Source organism: Thamnophis elegans, chromosome 15 (assembly GCF_009769535.1).
Source record: "Thamnophis elegans isolate rThaEle1 chromosome 15, rThaEle1.pri, whole genome shotgun sequence".
NCBI classification, from domain to species: domain Eukaryota; kingdom Metazoa; phylum Chordata; class Lepidosauria; order Squamata; family Colubridae; genus Thamnophis; species Thamnophis elegans.
Window position 1 is genome coordinate 48,465,818 of NC_045555.1, and position 19,739 is coordinate 48,485,556.

At 39.3% G+C, this 19,739-nt stretch overlaps 1 protein-coding gene across 2 annotated transcripts in view; it reads right to left on the reverse strand.

The window, feature by feature from the left end:
- The window catches only part of ADGRA1 (adhesion G protein-coupled receptor A1), a 324,929-nt gene that overhangs the window by 233,222 nt on the left and 71,968 nt on the right, over positions 1-19,739 (reverse strand). For both annotated transcript variants that reach the window (XM_032232081.1, XM_032232080.1), the window contains exons 4-5: positions 14,410-14,481; positions 482-553 (exon numbers count right to left, since the gene is read on the reverse strand). In XM_032232081.1, coding sequence (XP_032087972.1) covers positions 482-553; positions 14,410-14,481 — 144 coding nt within the window. The remainder of the gene's footprint in view (positions 1-481; positions 554-14,409; positions 14,482-19,739) is intronic.

Consider the following 19,739-nt stretch of genomic DNA (forward strand, 5'->3'; position numbering starts at 1 on the left):
AACAAAAAAAGTATTAACTTCCAGGTGCATGCAATTATCAAAATACTATTTGGCCTGTACGCTCTAATTAATTTTTCATCACTCTTTTTTATTGTTTAATAAAATCCTAACAAGGAGAAAAACATAAATATTTTAGCATAATATGTACATTTAATATAATCACAATTATAATGAGCATCTAAGATATTTTCTGCAAACACCATAATGAATTAATTCGTTTGTTTTCCGTTTCTGCTCAGCCTTTTGCAAAATTTAAGATAAATTAGCCACGAAGCTTTAATATTTTTAAAGGCAAGTTCAACTAATAAGCAGTCATAAAATATTACTATTACTATTGTCATCTCCCTTAATATTTTTCAATATTTTAGAGATATGAAATTATTTCAAGATATAGGAGAGCACGCATTTTGAATATTATTTTCAGAATAACACTGGCAATACTAATATTTATGCAAACTTTACATAACAAAGATATACTTACAAGGCCTTCAAAGCGGAAAGCTCAGAGAAAAGACCATTCGTGAGACTTGAAAAAATGTTCCCTGATAAATTCCTGAAGGGGAAAACAATCATTTTTTTTAAAAAAATGAAAGATGTTTCATGTTTGATTATGTTATTTGGGATCATTAGTATTTAAAAGATGCACGTTTAACACTAAACAACACGTGTGCAACTATTGTAATCTGTTTTTGCCCCCCCAATATGCAACTGCAGTATTGAAAGCATATTGCCTATGTCTTAAGCAATCAAGGCTCTGCAGTAGGGAACCATCAGGTAAGCATGAAGTCTTTATAAACAGGATGCTAAACTTTTAATAATGTTGGACTCCTTCGTTCATAAATCATACAACTGCTGCATGTATGCCTATAAATGAAAAGTTACGCAGATTTTTCTTTCCATGAAGACAGTGGATTATTCTTGGGGCTGGAGATCTTTTTGGTATATAATATGTAGCTTTAGATACAGAGATATAGAGATAGATAGATAGATAGATAAATGAAAATAGGAAGACTGGAAGAGGCAACCTCTGAAATCAGGAGTGAAGGCAGAAACCTGAACAATCTGAATTATGCAGACACCATCACTTTATTAATTCAATATAAAGATGACAGAATTCAGAATTAATGCAAAACATATTAAGTATTTTTGAACCAGTTAAACTTTAAGACAATGTGAATCAACATACTTAGTTGACTGCAAAAGAAATGAAGGTAGTACAGAGTTTTGTTTTCTCAATCAGGAATAATTAAAGATGGGCAATGCACTGGGGAAGTAAAAAGAGGTAATTACGGAGAGGAAGGCTGTGACAAAGAATCAAAGAATGACGGATGAAAATTAAGACAAATATCAGAACAGTTGTTGAAGCCATGGTCTCTCCATTAATATGAATAGCTGAAAATCCTACACTGAGAAAGAGCAAATTAGAAATATACCTTACAATTCTAAATGTGAATGACCAAATCATCCTTTACTAAATAATAAACAATTTCCGTAAAAGCCAGCAAACAAAACATTTTTTGGATATGTGAATCAAGCGGATAATTAATGACAATTTTGCTTGGCAAGATTGACAGAAGGTTCCATTAAAGGATGGAACAGATATGATTCATGGAATGGATTGAAGAAATTGCACACTGGTTTGGAAAGAGCTATTAGATATTGCTAAGACCGGGGAAGATGGCACACCTTAATCAATGTAGTTATCAGGCTCTAACCTTCACTTAATGGTACCCAGCTTTTCTGAAGCATTCCTAAGATTCCATGGAAGTAATATTGTTGGGACAAGAGATTTCCAATCTTACTCATACTTTATCCACTAAGGATGGATGTCAGCCCTCCAAGGTGAACTAGACAGGAAACCCAACTAGATGAGGTAATTATACTTTATTGTAAGGCTACATTAACAGAATCTTACAAGTCTGAAGGTACAAACTTCCCACCACCACTTTTAACCATATGATCACAATTAAGACAGGTCCATCCTCTTTCTCTAACAGTTTTGCCTTTGGGAGCTCCTTCTTCCTAGACAGCATCTATCCCCCTTGTTCCTCAAGATCACCCACACATTCCAGTACAAAACCAGTAAAAAGTAAAATATCAATAATTAAAAAGTAATAAAAACAAAAAGTATTGTAAGTCCAGGTCAAAAATTCTCCAAAGATTGAATTCTATAGCGTTAGAATATGCAATTCCAATGCACGGTTACGGTCTCTTCTGTACATTCAACAGATTAACCTCTCAAAGTGTGGGCATCTTCACCTCCCAAAGTGTGGGCATCTTCTTTAAGAAGAACTTTTTTCAAGCTAATGTCCATTGCCATGGTCATACTGCGATAGGCAATTGCTTCTATAAGCCCTACGCTTTAGGAGAGCTTTTAACGTTAGTCTCAAAACCTTGAGCAACAGTTGAATACTTAGCAACCGATAAAGATTTCATAATGCAAATGTAAAATAATCCAGGTGTTATATACCAGTGAACAATCCAGCTCTGGCACTGTAACAAAGTGAGCTGCCCTGATGGACACAATCTGTAATTTGGTCTGAAGATTAGGACGTTTTATTCTCTTCTATGCAAATTGATACTAAGATGCTGGTAAATGTTTTGCCTAATTAAGATAACTGGAAAGTTCCCTTTTGGGAAGGAATGTGTAACCATGATGGAGAACCTATAGCACATGAGATGGCATGCAAGAACCCTGTCTGTGGGCAAGTGTGCCGTCGCCAACTGCTCTGTCTCTCTGTGGGCATGCACACAACGGAACCTAGAAGAGCAGCTGGCCACCGCGAGCATGCGCACAGGTCAGCTGCTCTCTTCTGTGTTCCGGCTCATGCACATGCTCGGTGCCAAAAAGGTTAACCATCACTGATATATGATATACAGTATATCAAATATATTAGAGATGGGTATGTTTGTGCTTTGTGAATCAAGAAGTAAAGACCAGAGCCACTGGAGGAGAGTAGCTGAAGAGAGGATTCCTGAGTGGAGGAAGAATCTGCAGATTCTTCCTTCACTCAGTTACAAAAGTTAATCTGCTTCACAGCATTTTCTTTCCAGTTCTACTTGCTTCTTTGGGATCCTTAGTCCTGGGGAGCAGATTAACTTTTTTTCAGAAATAACTAAGATTCTATTTGGAACAGACAGACAGAAGTAAGAGCCGAGGTGGCGCAGTGGTTAGGGTGCAGTACTGCAGGCCACTTCAGCTGACTGTTATCTGCAGTTCAGCGGTTCTAATCCTACCGGCTCAAGGTTGACTCAGCCTTCCATCCTTCCGAGGTGGGTGAAATGAGGACCCAGATTGTGGGGGTGATATGCTGACTCTGTAAACCGCTTAGAGAGGGCTGAAAGCCCTATGAAGCGGTATATAAGTCTAACTGCTATTGCTATTGCTATTGCTATATTGCTATTGCTAAGTCAGCAAAGAAAAGTTTGACCAAAGGGTTGGATTTCCAAGAAGCTCACTTAAAAGCAAACCTGAAATTGAAACGTTATAGTTTCAGGAGTCATAAGAAATACCTTTATGACTAAGGAAGGGTGCAAGTGAGATGATCTATAGAAATCTCTGCAAATAAATGCATAACACTTTGGTAACCTTAGACTTGGAAGTAGGTATAAATTATTTACTTGAGAAGACTGTAACAATAAATATCCCTTCAGTCGGGAGGAGAAACCTTTTGTGGATGTATAAGTTCCTGCTCCTTTCCCACCTTCTAGAGGGCCTTTTACTTTAATTGAAGCTTGTGGGCATTTTTGGAAAAGTGCATCTGTACACAAGAGCATCACTTCATCAAGTTTCAATAGCTAACAAAAGAAATGTTTCCTCAATCCTGAAAAGGCTGCAAATAGCCTCTAAAACTATTTTCTTTTAAAACTAAACTAAAAAAAAAAAAACTAATACCTGCAGCTATAATAACTATGTGGTACTAAAAAACAACTTTAGGCCACTAGTCATTGTAAGTAGAAAGTCATATTAGCAAACCATAGTAGCAAAATATTAAAAGCACATTGACTTCCGGTGGCACCGTAGGCTCTGACAACGTCCCTCTGGGACGCTCCAGCCCCGAGATCGCGTTTAACCGCTAGAACAGCGTAAATCAGTGGTCTAGCAGTTTGAAAACTCTTTCCTCGGGAAAAGAGGAAGAGAAGAGCTGCCGAGCGAGGGTAGAGCTCCCTTAAACCCCCAGGAGCAATTTCTGGGGCTTGGAAGGTGTGAGCCCCCCTGTAGCTCAACACTGCTCCGCTCTCGGTGGCGCATCTGCCACAGAGTTCCGTGACCATCCCTGCAATCAATGTTTTGATCTACATTTGAATAAGAAGCAGGCACAGCAAACACAGGAGCGCTTATAACTGCAGGTACAAATATTTAACTCCATTTGAAGACAGGCTCCTTCCCGTGAAAATTAACGAGATAGAAGCAAAAATGGCGCCTGAACATTAAAGGATGTGGTAGAGCATTCCAGGCATTGACCACTCTGTTACTGAAGTCGTATTTTCTGCAGGCAAGTTTGGAGTGGTTTACCATAAATTTGTATCTATTGTGAGCTTGTGTGTTGCGGTGGTTGAAGCTGAAGTAGTCATTGACAGGTAAGACATTGTAGCAGATAATTTTATGTACTACTCTTAGCTCGGATCGAAGATGGCATCGTTCTAAGTTGTCTAAGCCCAAAACTTCAAGTCTGGTGGCATAAGGTATTCTGTTGCGAGCAGAGGAGTGGAGGACTCTTCTCGTGAAATATATCGTTCAATTTATTAATGTCGGATACGCAGTGCGGGTTCCAGACAGATTAGCTGTATTCAAGAATTGGCCTAGCAAAAGTTTTGTATGCCCTAGTTTGCAGTTCAAAATTCCCAGAGAAGAAGCTACGCAAGATAATAAAATTTTAAAATTTGTACTGAAGTCCTCATCTGAATAAATAATTTGAATAAAAACCTCCTTTTCCACTGGTCCCGAGACACTCCCATCTCTAGAAAATTGCACTCCTTTAAGCTTAAACATAGGAAGAAGCCTTCACAATATTAGGCCACAGTGCTTTTAAGGAAATTTGTTACCTTAATTCCACCGCACACACAAATGTGACCTTTTTTTAACCCAGATTTGAACATGAAAGATGCTAGATAAAATGCAGGGAATAATCCCACTAAAATTTGATTAGATTACAAATTTCATAACTCCCGGTCACGTTAGATAGAAGAGAAGAGTAAAAACACAATACAATCATTACTCTAAAGCTTTTTAAAGTCATTTGTTCCTGGGCAAGATGACGACCTGAGAAATCCCTCTGAATAATCAACACTGAGCAGATAGATTAAAAACTCTGACTTTTAGGCTAGAGAGAAGGAGGAAAAGAAAATCATGTTGACTTCTTCACCTCCAGCAGAATTCTTTTAAGAGGAAATTGAAAAGCTTGCAACCAGCTCTACCGTATCCTCCCTATTCCAAGAGATGGCTGACATGAGAAACTCCATTTCTCCATCAGCAGCTAAAGTCACTCAAGGAGAAGCTACGGCAGCTGGAAGGCTGTTGAACTTTCTCTCTCCTTTGTGTGTGTTCCCTTTTACAGAAATGAAGATCTTTGTGTGATAAGATCTTCTGAATGGATTGGATAAATCCAGCCAGCATGATTATGGAATGGATCAGATCTCCACTAAACTGGATTACAGTTTCAAGTACCGTAAACCAGGAGTTCTCAACCCCCGGTCCACAGATCCGCACTGGGCTTCGGCATGCCAGCGACCATGGCCTTCCGAAAAGCCGTCAAAACCTGGCTTTGCCGGCAGGCCTGGGGTCGATGAGTTCCCTCCCCTCTCGACTTGTGTGGTTGCGTGATTCTTGCTTATTTTAATTATCTGTATTCTGTTTTATGTTCCCACTTTTCCCTTTTTGAATTGTTCGCCGCCCTGAGTCCTTCCCGGAGAAGAGTGGCATACAAATAATAAAATTCAATTCTATTCAATTCAACCTCATTCATTTCATTTATTAAATTTATAGGCCGCCCAATCCCAGAGGCCTCCGGGCGGCTTACAACGAAAGAAGAAAAAAAGAAAAGCAAAACAAGTAAAAAAAAAATAGTTTAAAATTCACAGCACACATACGTCGCATGTTCAAACTGAAACTCTTGTCTCTTTTTCTAAGAAGAAAGTTTGGGCTTCCACTGAACATACCTTGGCCGTGCTCTCTTGAAATTTGCTCCATTCACGCTGTTCACCACACACGCTGTGCTACGGCTGGTCCCCGAGGAGCATTTGCTGCTCCCTCAATACTCCCTAAATGCTATTTCCACACTGAATGGGAACTGAATGCCTTTCCCGATGACTGCTCCTTTCCCCTTCGTTGCCATTTTCCATTGACTGAAACTTCCCCCACTGTATGCTGTGTGAATGGTTTTTGTGTTTTCACTGTATTTCGTTTAGTGCTGTTTATTACTTTTAAAGGCTACTTCTCCACTGAATGATATTTTCCCAATTATTGCTATTTTTTTCCTTCAACTGCTACAGTATTTCCGCTGACATTTTCATTGTGTTGTTCCCCAATAAAACGTCCTTTTTAGAGTCATGTGGGGTTGCCATTTTGAAGTAAATATTCCTTCTTCAATAAATAGCTTTTAAACTCTTACTGGTCCCTGTGTAGTAAGAGCTACTTATGAAACAAACCAAAACACTGCAAAAAGAGAAGCATTTTCAAGTTTCTATGGCAGTAGGATAGTTATAACTTCATCCTAACCCAATAAATTCCCAGACAGGTTTTTAGGAATAATAATCTAACCCTCCCAGAGGGGAAGGTGATACAAATGAGATATAGGATTACCTCTGTACTGTAAAAAATCATGGGGAATTTAAGGGGAGTAGATTGTGTTCAGTGGAGGCATAGAAATTATCACTCAGAATCAGATCTCCATAAATTCTGGGCTTCATCATATGACAAAACATTAGTCTTAATGCTGAGATACCAAGTCCCTTATGCACGTGTCTGTGATTTCACAACATACATACAAACGGAGAAGGGTTGGATCACAATGTTGCAATGCCGGTTTGTCATTTGTCTCTGCCCTCATGGGAGTCTTCATTACAAGGTAATGTGACCTCTAGGCTGGAATACTGCAATGTGCTCTACATGGGGCTGCCCTTGAAGAGTATTCGGCGACTTCAGCTGGTCCAGAATGTGGCCGCGCGAGCGATCGTGGGTGCACCTTGTTTCACCCACGTAACACCTATCCTCCGTGAGCTGCACTGGCTGCCTGTTGATCTCCGAGTACGCTTCAAGGTGCTACTTGTCACCTACAAAGCCCTATATGGTATTGGATCTGGGTACTTGAGAGACCGCCTACTGCCGATTACCTCCACTAGGCCGATATGATCCCATAGATTAGGCCTCCTCCGAATTCCATCAGCCGGCCAATGTCGGCTGGCAACTACTCGGAGGAGAGCCTTCTCGGTGGCTGCTCCGACCCTCTGGAACGAACTCCCCGTGGAGATTCGTACCCTCACCACCCTCCAGACCTTCCGCGTAGCCCTTAAGTCCTGGCTGTCCCAACAGGCCTGGGGCTAAAGACTTCAACCCCACTCGAATTGTATGACTGTTGTGTTTTTAATGATGTATCGTTTTTATGTCTGTGACTCGTTTGTCCTCCCTCCCCCTTGAGTTGTGAGCCGCCCTGAGTCCCCCCAGGGAAAAGGGCGGCATAGAAATAAAGCATCTCAATCTCAATCTCTCAATCATCTCTCAATCTCAAGGTAGTTAAAATCTAAGCTGAAGATTTTTTTCAGCCCTCTTCAAAGAGCTCTTCCTCCAAAAATCCCACAATGTCTGCCATAGAATTGAGAAAATTGGCATTGTCTTTCGTGGTTTTGCTTATAGCCTGTTATTTATTCTGAGGAACACAAGACATCACAGTTCAGGGCTGTCAAACGTGCAGCCCGCATGCGTTACACACCGGCCACACCCATGCCCAGTTTAGCGAAGGGGGGGGGAAGTCACGACAATGTCATGTGACGATGCCGTGACGATGCGAGTTTGATACCCGTCACAGATAGTTCCAGTTGATCTTCATAAGTCACAAGGACAATAAAAAACCTCTAAATGATTCTAAATGCACTGGAATTATATTAGAAATGTATTTATTAGTTTTATTTTCCTCATTTCTCTCTTCCATGGCATTCCTGCCTTACTGATGAGAGAGCAACCTGATGAGCGGCCAGCTAGGAGTGATTCAGCTGAGGTACAGTTGCAGCAGGACAGACTTGAGGCTTTGGGTAAGGAAAGCCGAGGTGGTGCAGTGGTTAGGATGCAGTACTGCAGCCACTTCAGCTGACTGCTATCTGCAGTTCGGCGGTTCTAATCTCACCGGCTCAGGGTTGACTCAGCCTTCCATCCTTCCGAGGTGGGTAAAATGAGGACCCGGATTGTTGTTGGGGGCAAATATGCTGACTCTGTAAACTGCTTAGAGAGGGCTTAAAGCCCTATGAAGCGGTATATAAGTCTAATAAATAAAATAAAATAAATAAATAAATAAATAAATAAATAAATAAATAAATAAAATAAATAAATAAATAAATCATTCAACCGCAGCCAGTCAGAGATGAGGGAGAAGAACTGCCTTTTCCAACTGATCCGAGAACACATCGGGTGGAGCCCAAAGGTGCTTTTTCAAGAGGCAACTGGACTTTCTGGGTTTTCTTTGAAGACATTTCACTTCTCACCCAAGAAGCTTCTTCAGCCTCTTGAAAAAGTCCCTTTGGGACAATCGTGACCTGGATGACTGAGAATCTCCATAGCAATAGCAGTTAGCAATAGCAATAGTTAGACTTATATACCGCTTCATAGGGCTTTCAGCCCTCTCTAAGCGGTTTACAGAGTCAGCATATTGCCCCCAACAACAACAATCCGGGTCCTCATTTTACCCACCTCGGAAGGATGGAAGGCTGAGTCAACCTTGAGCCGGTGAGATTTGAACCGCTGAACTGCAGAACTGCAGTCAGCTGAAGTAGCCTGCAGTGCTGCACCCTAACCACTGCACCACCTCAGCTCTTAGATATAGATATAGAGAGTGAAGAAAAGGCAGGAGCATCAAAGTTCAGCTCAACTAGGATTAGGATTAGGATTACTTTATTTATATGCCGCCCTTTTCCCTGGGGGGACTCAGGGCGGCTCACAATCCAAGGGGGAGGGGAGTACAAGACAAAAATACACATATAAAACAGTACATCGTTAAAAAAACGCAACAGTCATACTATTTGGGTGGGGTTGAAATCTTAGCCCCAGGCCTGTCGGAATAGCCAGGTTTTAAGGGCTATGCGGAAGGTCTGGAGGGTGGTGAGGGTCCAGATCTCCACGGGGAGTTCGTTCCAGAGGGTCGGAGCAGCCACCAAGAAGGCTCTCCTCCGGGTAGTTGCCAGTCGACATTGACCGGCTGATGGAATTCGGAGGAGGCCTAATCTATGGGATCTTATTGGCCTAGTGGAGGTAATTGGCAGTAGGCGGACTCTCAAGTACTCTCAACTACTTACAAGGCTGCAGCCGCATCCCTCTTGCCTGGCCATTTAGCCTAGCAAAGAGATGGAGGAGACGCTGGGAACAACATGTTCCTTCTCTAGATGTTGTGTTTCTGGGCATTGTGGTTCCTGCCTTGCTTTGGACTGACGCCATACCTTGACTTTCGATCATGCTTCATGGCCTCTGGACTCTTCTTGCCTCGTGAACTTTCTTGCATTGTACATTAATTTGACTGGTGGACTTATCTCGTTTGGGAACTTTCATGTCCCTTGTGGACTCATTGGGCCATTGTTCCATGGACTAGCATTGCTTTGCTTTTGGTTGGACACAATTGGGAAGTTCTGGGTTTTTGGTAAAGGGAACTGCTGGGGAATGTTTATATTTAGAACCACTAAAACACTGTCATGGGTGTGTGTGCGAATGACCAGGGCAGGACAAGTAATTACGAGTTTATGTGTTTTATTGCTGGACTTTCTGGCCATTAGGACATAATAAAGGGTTTCATTTCAACAAAGGTTTGATGGCAGGTCATCAATCTGTAAGAAAACCCCGCAATTACCGTAAGCTGTACATTTAAGCATGTATTGGGTGTTATAAACACAACGTTTCACAAAAAGTAGAATCCCAATCCAGGAATCAGGATTATTATATCATCTAGTTGGAATTCAATCTCCCCTTGCTCACCCATTGGTAAGCTGAATTGTTTGAATCCACTTCCTAGAAGCAACACTTTCTATTTATGCAGGTAATCAATGGCTGTTTTAAATATTACTACAGTAAAAAGCTCCCACAAGGCTCCGTCTCAATTTAATATGGAGAATAAGTAGAGCTGGCATTCCATAAACACTGTTAAAATGCTCCGTACTTATGGCAGCATTTTTGCCTCAGGAGGCCTAATTGATATGTAAAATGGGTACTAATCTCAACCCATATGAATCTCAAGGCATAAATAAATTCTGATTAATTCTAATATACCCCAGGCAGAAATAGGATCTGAAATGCCATTACCATATTTAATTCTCAACTCTGCAATGCATGGATCAGAATCAGTAGGACATAAGAATCTACGAAGAGTATAGTACATCGGTTTTCTACATGGCTGAGTTCTTCTGGTTGTTGGGTTTTTTTTTTGTACCAATGAGCATAATTAGATGCCTTCCCCAGTGACATTATTACAGCCATATATTATAGCGCTAACTGTTTGTGGTTATTCATGTTCAGGATTAAATAGTAATCAGATGTACTTGAGTCAAGTAAGTGAATAAAGTTTAAAGAAGTTTAATTTGCATCACAAAGCATCTCTGTGTTATGGATTTAGTAGATCCATCAAATTTGGCTGACATGCATTTACTGAAGGAAAACAGCCAACCTGCTACATCACCTGATATTCACTGCGAAAAATTCCCCAAAGACAAATAAATTATAGAGAGTCCCATTACAGTTTGAAAAATTACTCTGTATAGATCATTTGCAGAACAAGCTAGTTTAATGCTGATTGGAAACTCCTTGTGGAGTTTGAAACAGAAAAAAAATATGAAAAGAGGATACATGAATTTGATGACTAGAAAAAAGAGTAGATGAAAAAAATTAAAGTTATGTAATCGTAGTAAGAATTAATTTAGATTTATACCTATAACTATTATAAAAGGAAATTGTCTAAGAGTTTTAAGTTACAAAAATGGGTAAGATGGAGAGGAGGTGGTAGAAATTGACATTGTCATAATGAACATGAGTTCACTGGCTAATTCTGTAAATCTAGGAGTGTATGGTATTCTAGTTCATTGCAATTTTTTTACATGCTTACCATAAATGATAAAACATTCCTTTTGTTTCATGAGACACCATGACAGTTGGTGAATTTAGTGCTGTGTTTTAAAACATTCAAATGGGGAGGGTTTGCATGTGCCCATTTTTAGTGGACTGGAGAATTCTTAACATTTTCTTTCTTTCCTTAATATTTCTCTTATTTTTTCACTTTTCTTTTCCTTTTTTAAATTTCTCTCTCTCTCTTCCTTTCCATTGTTTTTCTTTCTTTCTTTTGCAAAGTATTAAAAGCATTAGAAATATTCATTAGGTCACTTCCACAACATAAAGTCTCTCTTTAAAGACACCCTGGGCACTTTTACATCACACCGTTTCCACTTCCAGGTTCATCTGAAGAGTTTTGAAGATGGCTATAAAATTACTTTCACTCCTGTTAGCCTCAGAACACTAAAAAGATCCAGGCAACACAATGATGCAATCAATGCTGCCTCCCACTGACCAAAAATAATACAAATAATTTTGCTCCCATCCCAAATATACATTGTAGCCCTCCTTGCTATCCACAATATTTTCATTAATGCTGGAGAAAATAATAGCATATTGGAGCCCAGCAATCAATAGGTGGAATATTTTAGTGCATGTTGTTTATATAAATAAAGAAAATCAAGGTAAGTGCTTTTTACAGGAATTGTGAACCTGATTAGCAACTGACTAGAAGATTAATTGCAGGCACTCTCATAAATTGTCTGGGAAATCCACTATAGAGATTGAAGTGGCGAGAGACAGGATAGACAAGAGTTCCCGTAAATTAGTAAATTATCTGCCCTCGAGGGATAACTACTGTGCATGAAACCATGTCACAAATACTGATAGTTTTATTGTTTTGGTTCAGTTCTGCAAAAGGACATAACCTCTTGATCTATTTTACTTACTTTTCTTTCTCCCTCTCCAGGAAAACAAGTTTCCGAGTTGTCAGAAAAAGAAAAAAACCAGAGAACTTGATCTAAAACAACAGGTTAAAATACCTAAAGCAAGTTGGCTGCCGTGAGAGGCTAGAAGCAGAACCAAAATGTCTGTCCGGAGAGCCAGCTACTGTCCCGGGCAGATGCTGATGGACGTAGTTGAAAAAGAATGCAAATGCAAATTGCTATACATAACAATGATTTTTTAAAAAGCAATAGGAAGTTCGGGTGGAAATAAGAAGGACGTCCAATCCTAAATGTCTGAAGGAGTAACATATTCAGAAGACAATCAACCTTCAGTGATAAATGAGCTCAACTAGTTTCATGAGAAAAATCAATGAAGTACGGTGAATGATGAGAACATCAAATATAGAAAGCAAGACGCTCCTTTTTACAATCAATTTTAAAGATATTCCCCATGTCCTACTCTCTTTCCTCTTCCTTTAGATTAGGAAGAATGCTCCAAAGTTGAATTGCTCAATTTTATGATTATTTTTATGAAACTTTTAAGATTAAAAAAAAACACCCTAAAAACTAGCCTGATTGTTAAACTCATGCTATAGCTTACTCAAGAAACTAAAGACGTTTGTGGCTTGAATTCTGGGACTCAGCCATGGGGAGAAGAATGGTTGATTTAATGAGCTCTGCATGATATATTGGGCCAAAGTGCAAATATCCTAGAAATCAATTTAGCAGAGATAGCCAAACAAATACAGGGGTTTGGGAATCAGTTTGCCTGATGAAATGTTCATGTTTCATTGGGCACAAAATTTTATATAAACATCCTCTGGCTTCCTTGGGTCAATTTTAATACAGATGTACCTGAAAGATGGAGTCTATACAGAGATCAGCCTGCTAACTGTAGGAGACCTAGAGATATGCTGTTTCCTTGGTGTTGAGTTAATGGACGAATCCTGCACAGGACAAAGAACTATACAAGTGGGAAGTGTGTATGTGCATCCCTGAAGTCCAGTTGGAACCAACATAAGCAGCACAATGCTGCAGCATTATAAGTTACAACATTGAAACTTGGTCATTTAAACTAACTGCATTTGCACCGGAAGGAAAATAATTTGACTGCTCTCGTAAGGTGTGATTATGAAAATGCATCGGCAAAGGTGCTGCTGGTAGGTGTAAATTCTCCATGGGAAAAGCCCCGGATCAAAATATGGCTCCCTTCAAAGAGCAGAACTAAGAAAGTCTCTACTTCCTTCAAGTTCACTGAAGCAGATTCTGCCCTGTGGCTGCTCCCTCTGCAAAAAGAGCCATTTGAGAGGTGATTGGCCGCAAAGGAAGTCAGGAATATTGCCAATGTTTAAAACAGTTTAAAAACAGATGCGGGGGGGGGGGGAAAGAAGAAGAGATAAGAAGGAATCTACAGATAATGTGACAATGAAAATATGAAATCAGTTTGGCTCAGTACCACAGGAAGAGGCACCCAGCAAGAAGGGAAAAGATTGATCAAACCATAGCAACAATCTAACAACCGTAACATATGTAGTTTTATAAAAGTATGTAAACTTTTAAACTTTAATTCAGCATCCATTTTGCATCAGAATTATTATTATTATTATTGTTATTGCTATTAAACCTACCATCAAATTGTCCCAGAGTACATTTGGGACAACCATGAGCTGGATAACTGAAATCTCCATAGGCATCTAACATCAATCCCGAAGGCCCCTTCTGTTCACGAAAGGAATCCCAGAACAGGCTTATTGTCAATAGAGGATTTCATGAACAAAGAAGATCAAGGCACACAATTTGTCTATTTCCTCAAAAGAAGAACCAGCATCCTTTGGCCTGAGTTTAATTGTCTTGGGGAGGGGGACTCTCCCCCCCATTAATGGAGAAAGATAAGATGGGGAACGATGGGAGGCAATGGTTTCCTCCTAACATTCACCCCCTAAATATTATTTTTCAAGGCATAATTCAAGGAACTCAATGAAGAAGAAGAAACCTCCCCCCATCGTGCTGGTTTCCACTTAACAACTAACATTGCATTACGTCTCCTGGTTCAAAGGGTGTGGGGCACAGGAGAACATTCTGAGTAGCTCAGGGGGACCTGAGACCCAGCGTATTACTCTGTAATACCGGAACCAATCAAGGTATAGATTCAACCAAACTATTTTGCCCTGTTACTTGTGTATCATTTATGCTATTTTAACAATGTGTGAAAGTTATTACCATACTCACAATTTATGAAGGTTTTTAAGACCCACAAATATTTCAGGTGTTAAACAACCAATTCTATTATTGGAAAGATCCCTAGAAGGGGGAAAAAATGAAATAACATTAATTATGATAATAATTACAAGGCAAACTCATTTTAATTGTCCCAAACACAGCCTTGAAATGATCCACACTATAAAACAAATGTATTTACACATTTTATGAGCTCAAATAATACGCCTGCCCACCTCGTGAATGCAACGCTGGGGAACTAAAAGCACATTAAAACAACATAACACAAATGTCACAGAATTTAAAAAGAAGAGTGATCGCCAAGAATTAACCCAACAAGGCAGTAGCAGAAACTTCTCAAAGGGAAATCTGATCTCCATCCTGGACTTTAGTGCTTTACCCAAGGCTCAGAGAGGGCCAAGGGCCCTCTGATCTCAGGCAGGTGATGTTTCAGAGGACAGCCACTGAATCAGAAAAGGTGGGCTTCCAAGGTTTCATAAGATGGCATCCTTCATTACTCTTTAATTGAAAGGAAGTAGAATTGGCAGTTTGGAAGAACTGGGCAGAGTTGGTCCCTCCAAATATTCCATGCCGTGAAGGCTTTATAGATGACAACCTAAAGCAGTTTGAATTCCACCAGAAACACAGAGCAAAGGTATAACATGGGCATATTGAGGTATGTTCATTATTGAATTAATTCTCCTAAATGAATTAATTTTCCTACATGAAAATTCTTCGTAACACAAGAAATGTTTTAAAAAATCATGCTAAGCTTATATTTCAGTTCGTTTTATTAGTGTTTTAAAATATGACTTGTGGTTTGGCTGGTCTTTTGAAAAATCTCAAAAACAGTTTAAAAATAAGACTTCTTCCCTCCCTCCCAAATTAGTTAATAGAGTCAAAAGTATCTTGAGTGTGGGAGGTGGGTCTATAGCTCTGCCTGCCATAAGATGAGGAAGGATTTCTCATTTAGACCCAGGGTAGCTTGGATTTCTCTCAATCAAAACATACTGGAAATTGCAATTATGATTTGCATCACCAGGACAACAGCCAACGTGATTTGTGTTACAAGGGACTTCAGATTTTGCTTGCCACAATCGGTACTAGCAATTGCTGAAACACATTTACGTCAGCAGCTGCCAACTCAGTAGGTAGATAACTCGGTAGATAGTCCTCAGTCCAGGACATCAATTCCATGTGAAAGTTAAAAGTGTTTGACAGAGAATTTCTATAAAAGGAAAATCTTGCAAGTCTGCTTGATACAGCAGTGAATTAGGGAGGTGTCTACCTGAGTTGTTTCCAGATGTTGTCTCTGTTATTCTGGGTTTAAAAATGCTTCAGTTCCTTTTGCTTAGGGTTTCCCATCCGCATCAAGGTCACCTTCCTTACTCTCTACAGCAGTGTTCGAAATCCTGAATGATGCTACCATTCAGGGTAGATAATATGAAATGAGATTGATTATGGTGAACTGTTGTGACTCAGCAGAAGTTTGCTGTGAGTTGAGTCGGGATGCAGGAATAACAATGCAGCTGTGGCTCGTTAGTGTCGTCTTCTGGAGATAAAAGGACTGATGGTGCCACGCCCTGGTTGCAGAAGTCAACGTTCATCGTTCATCGGTCGTGGTTTGTTTGTGAGAGGCACTTGGATAAGTGATTTGCTTTCTGTAACCCTGATTCAAAGAGACACTTGGAGAAGTGAATTGCTTTCTTTCTGTAAACCTGGTGTTGCTGTAATTAGCTCTTTGTTTTTGCATTCTGCTGCGTAATCTTTTTGCCAAAGACTTTATATATGTTTATTTTGGGCTCGCAGCCAGAGTGAGCCAGGTCTGATAAAGTTATTTCCTTTTAAGTCTGTCTGACTGTCGTTTGTGAACGAGCGAAGAAGGGGGGTCAGAACAGTGAACTACTCAAGGTTCTAGAAGTGGAGAGATCCAGCTTCAAATCCTCCTTAGCCAGAGAAACCCACTTTGTATTTTGGGGCCAGCTACTATATCTCTAAGGCTACCCCAGTTCACAGAGGTTCTTGCGTATAAAATTGTACAAGAGAGTGCTATCTATGCTGCTTTGACAAAAAGATGGGTAATCAATCAACTGGAAAAATACTTCTAGTCCAAACTCAAATGAGACAGCTGCCTGTATTTCTTCAAGCCAGGGATAATTCACAAAAAGAAAAAATGAACATGGTGGAAATTTTGACGTAACTGAGTTAGTTCTAGAATCAATTACACTGTAATTCATTCTTTTGAACTGCACTACCATAATATGAATTAAAATGATCACATTGAAAAATGGATATTGCTCTGTAATGAAGATATTTAAGACAAATATATTATCATGACACTGGGGGCCTATTGGGCAATCAGTAACCACACAACATGATTGGCAATGATCGCTTAAGTGTGTTTATTCAATTTCCATAGCGGTGGGTTTTTTTTTAAGTACCTATAAAGGAGAATTAATTGGATTTTTACTAATTTTTCATTATTTATCAGCTACAAACATACAATATGTATGTCACAAACAAGCAGACCTTTGCTATGTGACTCCAATCATTGAGAATTAGCACCAAGATTTTAATGATATTCTGCAATTAGCATCTCTACATTAAATAATACAAAAAAGTTTATCAGTAGAAATATAGGTTTTAAGTATTCTGCTAAATAAGATCTGTTGAGTTCAATACAATTTCTCTTTAAGAAAAAAAAAGCATCTATCTAGCACCTGGCCCGGATGTTCAAATATTTATATTAACTACTTTCTCACTAAAGATGGATATTCATTAAACATCTTGCAGATTTATGCTACTTCACACGCCCTGACTACACCAATTGAATAGCACAGATTCAAAACCAAGTGCTAACCCACATACCAAATACGCTATAAATTTTCCTAATGAATCATTTGCAGAAATATAAATAAGATAAATATCAGTATGTATCAGATTATTTCTACACATCTCTCAATCCCTTCTTATTTTTTCAGATCAAATCTATCTTACATCACATAAATCATGTTTTCCTCTTGTAAATGCTTATGTTCGAAATACTATGAAATTAATATTGTGAAACAACCAGACATGTGGCCCTCATCCTGTTATCTTTTTTTTCTGTTAGGAACTGTTTTGCATTAATTCAGACGTTCTGCCACTGCAACTACAGTAATAAATTACTCCAATGCTGTCAGCCCATGAGAAGTGTTCCAAATGAAATTGTTAATTTTATGAATTTGGCAACCTGTGTTTTTCCCAACTGATTCACAAAGCCTCCTGTCACTTACATATGTCTGCATTACATTAGCTGCTTACTTTATCCTCTGTGGGAAAGACAGGAAAATATAAGAAACAGTATTGGAAGGAAGGAAGGAAGGAAGGAAGGAAGGAAGGAAGGAAGGAAGGAAGGAAGGAAAAATAATCTCGTTTCTAATCATACTTTATGAGACAGTAAGTATTCTCGATGTTTTATAGAAAACTTGTACTAACTTAGTAACAACCTTGCTTTACACCATTATAATCAACCAATTCCCTGCCTCTATAATGTTCCCCATAGGAGTGAAATCTATAGTTCTGTGATAACAAGAAAGGTTTTTGTACTTAAACATTATAGTGACTTCTGAAGTACACTTATTTCAGAATACTTTTTGCAATTATCTTCCAATTCAATAGATTCTACTTCAGTGACCTCTGATTTTCCTCATTCTCATGCTCCAGAATAAGCACTATCATTTCATAGCTTTATAGCTTCTCTATTTTTCCCACAAGAGGTCAGGGTTGTGTTGTTATAATGCATCATCCCCACCGCAGCAAGTTTCAATGGCCTTATTACAATTTTCACATTCTCACATATCTGGATGATTTAAAAGTCATTCAGATTCACAGAGTAGATCTGTCTGCACATGTTTAATTCTGCTGATATCTTCCTATTATTTTATCACATTTTTCTCACATTTGTTATTCAAACAAATACGATGTCTGTTAACTTTCTAGTTTTGAAGCCAAACTTTTGCGCCACCTTTTAATAGGATACAGCCATGCTGAGATATAAGCATGTTTATTTTAAGTCTATGTGCCTATCTTTGGGTGTGAACTATAATTGTACATGTAATTGAGAGATAATATGTGATAAATAGCATATCCATACATTTTGATCTACTTTATTATCTAATAAGCCAAGCAAAACCACTTCCTAGGTTTCATAACACACTCTTTTTACAATAATCTTACTTCATGTGGTGTAACAAATACTGTACTACCTTTATATTCTAATTTTTAGAGTATTACTAGACTACCCATGTCCTACTGAGTCTTCATCTCAGAAATATTCTTTTTTTCTAAACAGACAAACAGAATGACAGCACTGATGATATTACCTAGTCTGGTAATAGAAAATCTACAAGAAAAAGCCCATCTCGGAGAGCACCATAACTCCTCATTTCAACCCTGAGCTACAAATATTCTTTCCTATCAGTAGAATGACAGCAGATGGGCAAAAAAGCAGTGGGACCAAGAAGGACCTCCAATTCCCTACCAACTCCTCCCTAAGGTTCCTTGCGGGAAGCTGGCAGGGAGCACGGGAAATTTCCTGTCCTTCTTTCCCTATGGAGGTCTTGTATATTCAAGGCAGATATTGTCATGTGTAGGAATTCTAGCAGTAATTAGTGTTTGCCACATTCAGGTAGTCCTTGACTTACAACCACAATTGAGTCCACAATTTATGTTGCTAAGCGAGACGTTTGTTAAGTGAGTTTTGCCCTAATTTATGACCTTTCTTGACACAGTTGTTAAGTGAATCACTGCAGTTGTTAAGTTAGTAACACGTTGGTTAATTGAATCTGGTTTTGCCCTGGACCTTGCTTGTCAACAGGTCACAAAAGGTCATCACGTGACCCCAGGACACTGCAACCGTCATAAATATGAGTCAGTTGCCAAGCATTTTAATTTTGATCACCTGACCATGAAGATGCTGCAATGTTCATAAGTGTGAAAAATTGTGAAAAGTCACTTGTTTTAATGCTTTTGTAACTTTGAAAGGGCAGGACCTCCTATCTTCTCAAGTTGGTCTTCCCTTTATTCTTCCATCTTTTCTTGTCTCTTCATTCTGTACCTTTCCATGTGATTCTGAGGTGGCGCAGTGGTTAGGGTGCAGCACTGCAGGCCACTTCAGCTGACTGTTATCTGCAGTTCAGCGGTTCAAATCTCACCGGCTCAAGGTTGACCCATCCTTCCATCCTTCCGAGGTGGGTAAAATGAGGACCTGGATTGTTGTTGGGGGCGATATGCTGACTCTGTAAACCGCTTAGAGAGGGCTGAAAGCCCTATGAAGCGGTATATAAGTCCAACTGCTATTG